At 41.1% G+C, this 6,363-nt stretch overlaps 1 protein-coding gene across 1 annotated transcript; it reads right to left on the reverse strand.

Annotated features, from left to right (window-relative positions):
* Positions 1 to 514: 514 nt before the first annotated feature.
* Positions 515 to 6,037, reverse strand: fam8a1a (family with sequence similarity 8 member A1a). Its single transcript, XM_007249319.4, has 5 exons — positions 5,530 to 6,037; positions 3,859 to 3,979; positions 3,621 to 3,744; positions 2,875 to 3,014; positions 515 to 2,766 (listed from the first exon to the last, which is right to left on the reverse strand). Exons 1-5 carry the CDS (start codon positions 5,924 to 5,926, stop codon positions 2,622 to 2,624), a joined length of 927 nt encoding a protein of 308 aa, XP_007249381.3. The 5' UTR covers positions 5,927 to 6,037; the 3' UTR covers positions 515 to 2,621.
* Positions 6,038 to 6,363: the final 326 nt, after the last annotated feature.

Genomic DNA, 6,363 nt, shown 5'->3' on the forward strand with positions numbered 1-6,363 from the left:
TTTTAGTGCAATACGAACAGGGGACGTTGGTGGAGGTAATGCGTAAAGAAGAAGACTTTTTGAGTCACTCTTTGTGGCACTGTCGCTTTGTCTCTGCAACATTATAATCTGGTACATCTCATATTTAGGGTCAAATAGAGGCAATATCATGTTCTTACCACAGAAAACTTACTTCAGAGTTAATGAGGGTCTGGACTGAGACCACCTTCCTCTCAAGAGTCTCAGTACAGTTTTTGATCTGCACCCTAATTGCTGTATTCATACAAAGGGAGTCTGAGTAAAAAATCAGGTGAGAAAATGCCCATTAACTCTGATTGAAGTTAATTATATAATCCATTCAGAATTAATGTTTTTTTTTTGCAAATAAAGAAAAAAAAAGTGATGTACCCAATAAAATACAGAAAAATTGCATTTTTATCATTGTACAAGAATGAATTTATGCTTTTTAAAAATATTATCTTAAAAGCAAAAGAACATGCACTTTTGCACTCCAATTAACCAAACTCATCACATCTCTAAGTCTATAAGTTATTCATAACTTACTTTGTTTTTATTTTAATACAAACATATAAACAAATAAATCAATAAATGCATGTGCAACCATACACTATAGCCCAATATATTTAATCAGTTTCACTGCTCTGCAGAGCATTATGATCATGCTGTTGTTAGAGTGATGGAGCTTGTGAAAGGAGGATGTTTTTAAGATACTTTGAAAAAGGCAGCCATGTTTACAGCCTTCCAGACAGTGATGACCTGAACAAATAAAGTAAAACATTCCAGCTGCCTGCAAGAGAGGAATGTACCCCACAGGACACGGACACGGCCGACGTTTGCCAAATGTCAAGCTGATCTACAAACGCTACTGATAAGCCTTGTCTGGTTGGTCTGCAAAGTTTCAAACTGCTTAACACTAATGAAAACTTTGAAGTGAATAAAGTGGTTAAGACTGCAGTCCTTAGAGACAGTCCAGAGAAATGTGTTTTCCAAAACTTTCAATATGAAAACTATACATACATACATACATACATACATACATACATGAAGGCCTAGCAATAAAATGCTAAATTCAAAAATATGCATGGCCTAGCATCCCCGAGCACTAAGGAAGTTTCTTCCTTAAATATTTCATAATCCTATAATTAACAAGCACTGTGGTGTTCAACAATTAAAACGCTGACCAACAACACAAAGCTGTAATACACATCAGTCAAACACATTTAAATAAAACAGCAAAATTTCTGGAGCCAATCTATGGCCACAAATCTTCCAGGCAGGATTCAGTGGAGTCAAGACTCCCTTACCATCAATACTAAAAGGTTATTTTCATATACAGGTGCTGGTCAACGAATTAGAATAATTTGAAATAGCGCAATCATGAAATTCTTTGAATGCATTTTTTGTGCAGAAAGCAAATCAGGTGTTCACCGCACCTGTCCTACTCGTTAGACTAATCACAGAACTCGTTACCTGGAAAAAAATTTGCTCAGCTGAGCTTTCCAAAAGGCCCATTTAGGCCATTTAACTGTGACACTGTTGTTTTATTGAATTAGAATAATGGAGAAACCGTTTCATTGAATTAGAATAATTTTTATCATAATTACAATCATCACTTTCTCAGTATTTTGTGGCTGCCCCCTTGGCTTGTATGACTGCCTGAAGTCTCCGCGGCATCGATTTGACCAGCTTGTCGCAAGTTTCCGCACTCACAGCTTCCCAGGCAGTGGCGATGTTCTGCTTCAGTTGGTCCAGCATAGTAGGCTTTCTGTCGCGAATTTTCCGCTTGACGATGGCCCAAAGGTTTTCAATGACATTGAGGTCAGGCGAGTTGGCCGGCCATGCCAAAACTTCAAGCTGTTTTTTAGTGAACCAATCTTTGGTCGACTTTGCCGCATGAGCCGGTGCAAGATCCTGTTGAAATATGAAGTCTTCTTCGCCGAACTGTTCCTCAACAGTCGGAATCAGGAACGTTTCCAGAACATCTTGATATACGGCAGCATTGACAGTCTTCTTGAGGAAGCAGAGTTTCCCTACACCTCGAGCGGACATGCATCCCCAGACCATAACGCTCTGGGGAAACTTGACGGATCTTTTCACGCACTCGTGGTTGTAGGTTTCGCCACCACGACGCCAGACACGAGGACCTTGGTCACCAAAGGAGATGCAGAAGCGTGATTCGTCACTGAAGACCACTTTCTGCCAGTCTTCAGCAGTCCACTCGCCGTGTTCTTTGGCCCACTTCAGCCTTTTCTCCATTTGTTTCTTGTTCAGCATCGGTTTTACTGCTGGAACGCGAGATTTGAAGCCGAGTTCGCGCAGACGACGGTAAGTGGTTGATCTGGAGACGTCAGCACCGGTCTGCTTGTTCCACAAGTCGGTGAGCTCGGAAGTGGACTTGAACAGTTAAATGGCCTAAATGGGCCTTTTGGAAAGCTCAGCTGAGCAAATTTTTTCCAGGTAACGAGTTCTGTGATTAGTCTAACGAGTAGGACAGGTGCGGTGAACACCTGATTTGCTTTCTGCACCAAAAATGCATTCAAAGAATTTCATGATTGCACTATTTCAAATTATTCTAATTCGTTGACCAGCACCTGTATTCAACCAGAGCTGCTCATCTACGGTCATCTGGCTCCTCTACGCCGGACCACAATGGTTCCAGCCACAATGTCATATACAGTCCTGTTGTGCTGGAAGAAGAGCAGTGTGATGAAGACGGGGAAGAGGAACGCAATGGATAAGTTCTTATTCAAGGCCCGAACGGTGGACCTGTGGATAAAAAAAATATATATAAAAAAAGGTTATTAGCATATCAGAGCTTTATATTATGTGCACTTATTTTATTAACAACTATATGGCTGACATTATTTTACTTACGCAGATAAGGTGACATTAGATGCAGGCACCACCAGGACACGGTTGGGTCGTACCAGGACTGTAGAATCACAGGTGACGACACGCAGGCCAAGCAAAAACTTGCCAGGTGTGGCGCCACCTGCTCCCCATATACAAATGATCTGGAGGGAGAGGAAAAAAAAATATGTCATTGGTTTAAGGGTCTTTTAGAAACTGTTGAAATCACTGCTAACAAAAGCTTTATTCAAAGAAAGAAGAGAAGAAAATCTGTCAAAAGTGTAGATTCTAAATTTCAATGAAAATGTATCACATATCAGAATAGGACAGTTATTTAATTTCTCGTTCCTTCAGTTTGCCATGTTGAAAATACAAGATTTTAGCTCGACAGCAGTATGTACTGCAACTCTTCCCAGTGACAGAAATTTTGACCAGGGGTGTCTAACCTTACTTACGCCACTGTCAAAGTACTCATTATATAAATTACATTAAATTACAATTAAACTGAGTGAACCACCAATTGTTCAGTCATTAGTATTTTACAAAAAGAAAGAAAGAAAGAAAAGTAATATTATGACTGTTTAATTTCACAGTATGATATCTGAGGAAATGGAAACAAGCACATCCTCTTATTAGATCCATGTACGTATTTGTAGTTCAAACTACTACAACTTTACACAGAGTTCCTGTGCAAAGCTTCAGACATCTAAATAATAACTGACTTCAGTATATCAATTAAGGAGAAGAGTGTTCAAAAACTTCTCACTCACCTCATAAAAACAAACCAAAACCCTGTACACTAGAGCCACTGCCATCATCTTCTGTAGGTCCTCCAGAGACGTATTCTCATCTATCTCCTCCACTACAAACTGCATTACAACTTTAGAAATGTCCCTGCAGACAGAGTTGATCAATGGCACTTAATGCTTGCTTTAACAAACCACAGACTTTATTGCATTTTCCATTCTATAAGTTTATGAGAAATGACAGAAGAGTGTTGTGACTTACTTCATTCCACTTAGGTGCATAATCCACAACACTATGGTTGCCTTAACACAGAAGAGGATGAAGAAATCCACCATTTCTGCTAAAAATCTGTGTAAAGGGGAGGGAATGGTGTACTCTCTACCTAAAACAGAAAAGGGATGTATGGGCAAATAAAAATAAAGAATGAATCTTCATGTAGCCAAATTATTTTTTTCTGCCACTTCTAAGGTGGAGGTGTCAGGTTTTGAGGGAGCTTGTTTGTTAAGTTTGAATAATATAATGACTCAAAGCTGTGTGTAAATGTACTGAAAAGTTTGTGAACCCTTTAGAATTCTCTATTGTTCTGCATACATTTGACATAAACCTTCATCAGACAAGTTCTAAATGTAGATAAGGAGAACCAATTTAAACAAGCCTAAATGTTACATATCTCTACACTTTATCCTGACTACACACTTTAAGACTGTACTGGACATCCCTGTCTTTTAAATTGTCTCGTGTCTGCTGTGGTACGGTATCGTGGTGGTTAGGGCATGATAAATTGCATCTGGGCCAGGATAGCTTGCCATCAAATATGGAACAATTAATTCTGAATTATAACAGCAAATCTTGAAGGAAAATATCAGGAGATTTGTCTAGAGCTAAATCTAGAGAATGTGAGTCATGCAGCAAGACAATGACCCTAAGCACATAAGTTTAACTTATTCTATCAAATAATGGTATAAGGGGCTTCGAGTTGTCCAGCGAGCTAAGCGCTGCCACTATGATCAGGAGATCGCTGGTTCGAATCCTGTTCACATAGCTTGCCATCAGCTACCAGAGCCCTGAAAGTGCACAATTGGCCTTGCTTCCTCTGGGTGGGTAGATGCGCTCTCTCCCCACATCACTCCAAAAAGGGATGTCCAAGCTGATTTATCAGAACGAGGTAATTGGAAAAGAGGCAGTGGCTGACTTCATATGTATCGGAGGAGGCATATGCTAGTCTTCACCCTCCTGGTATTGGGGCATCACTAGTGATAGGGGAAGTCCTAATGAGTGGATTTGGTAATTGGCCGTGTAGATTGGGGAGATAATAAGGGAAAAAAAATCTTAAGATCTTAATTCAACAGAAATGTTTTGTGAAAACCCTGGAACAAACAGTTCATGGGATGAAACTCAACAACTTAACAGAGTTTAAGCTGAAGGTGTTTTTATGTTTTTAATCGGAATAACTGGCTAACATTAACTTACTTCAAGCTGATGTACAATACTAGCTAAGAGTTAACTTAAAGGTTTATTTGAACAAGAGGTCACACATGACACTGAAGCAAGGCAAAGCTTTCAGACATAAAATATTGGATTACGATTATCAATAAATAAATGACCAAGTCTAATAAGCATTGGATTGAATTGGTTCAAATTTATTTAACTTAGAGGGGTTCACAAACTTCCAAGAACCACAGTTGCTAACTATACTAGCTAGCTGCTAAGTATGCTATGTAGCGTTAGCTAGCTAATCACTTGCAGTGCTTTACCAAAACTAACTACATTTGGTACAGCCTGACACTGAAACAAATTAGGCCAAATCACAATAAACTAGCTAGTTAACCTATCTATCTAACATCCAGCCATTTTATTAACGGCTGTATTCTTAGTGTATTTGCTAGCTAGCCTAGCTAGCGGTCTAGTAAGCTAACTAGCTAGCTAAGCTACCTGCTTGCTGCCCGGGCGCGTTTCCGTTGGCCTGCGCCGGGCTTTGCGCTGCTGCTGCGGAGGCGGAGGCCGCGGGGCTGCCGGCGTTAGCAGCGGGTGTGGTGGAGTGCTGGGGCGGGACGGTGAGCTGGCTGTACCAGCTGGCGATGTCGGAGGCTGTGGGGAACGGAGGGGCGGGCGAGTCGGCCGCTTGCTGGCTGCCGGACTGAGGCGAAAAACACGGAGGAAACGGCAGAGTCGACATCAACATCCAGCTCTGCCAGTTGGCATAGCCGCAGTAATACTGCCACATCCACTCCTGCAGCTTCTTACAGTACTCGCTCTTCGACATGCTCACATCCCCGTTAATCCCTTTACCACCGCCCGCTCTCTCCTCCTCACTCCCCGCCGAGGCCATGTTCACCTGTCTCACCCTCTGTTTACCTGATTCACAGAGCTTCAGCTGTTCTGACACACAGCGTCAGCCATCATCACTCCTGCTACGACCTGGAAGATACCACCTAAGTTAGCTACCGACAGACTGTGGGGGGTTGATAAACTGATATTAACAGTTTATTCACAGAGGAGATGTACTTTCAAGGAGCTTAATATTACACAGAGCTCAAAAATAAACTCTGTAACACAACGCATAAACAAAAAGAAGACAATATATTGTGTGAACAATTGGCTGAACTGTAATAACGCACCCCTGTGAGCGTGGTATAATGGTATAGACCAGTGTTTTCAGTCACGTGGTCCTCCTGAAGTAGTGCGCAGTTTAGTGCACACTAGTTAAAATACACTTTTGGGGCTTTTAAATTTTGGGGCTTTTAAACACGTGTAGGTAAGGTACTT

Source organism: Astyanax mexicanus, chromosome 3 (genome assembly GCF_023375975.1).
Source record: "Astyanax mexicanus isolate ESR-SI-001 chromosome 3, AstMex3_surface, whole genome shotgun sequence".
Classification (NCBI taxonomy): domain Eukaryota; kingdom Metazoa; phylum Chordata; class Actinopteri; order Characiformes; family Acestrorhamphidae; genus Astyanax; species Astyanax mexicanus.

Coding starts and splice junctions, on each gene's coding strand:
- fam8a1a (XM_007249319.4), bottom strand. CDS start 5,926: ATGGCCTCGGCGGGGAGTGAGGAGGAGAGAGCGGGCGGTGGTAAAGGG. Junction 3,745..3,858: donor ATGCACCTAAGTGGAATGAA/GTAAGTCACAAC, acceptor CTCTGTCTGCAG/GGACATTTCTAAAGTTGTAA. Junction 3,015..3,620: donor TTTTGGTTTGTTTTTATGAG/GTGAGTGAGAAG, acceptor CTCTCCCTCCAG/ATCATTTGTATATGGGGAGC.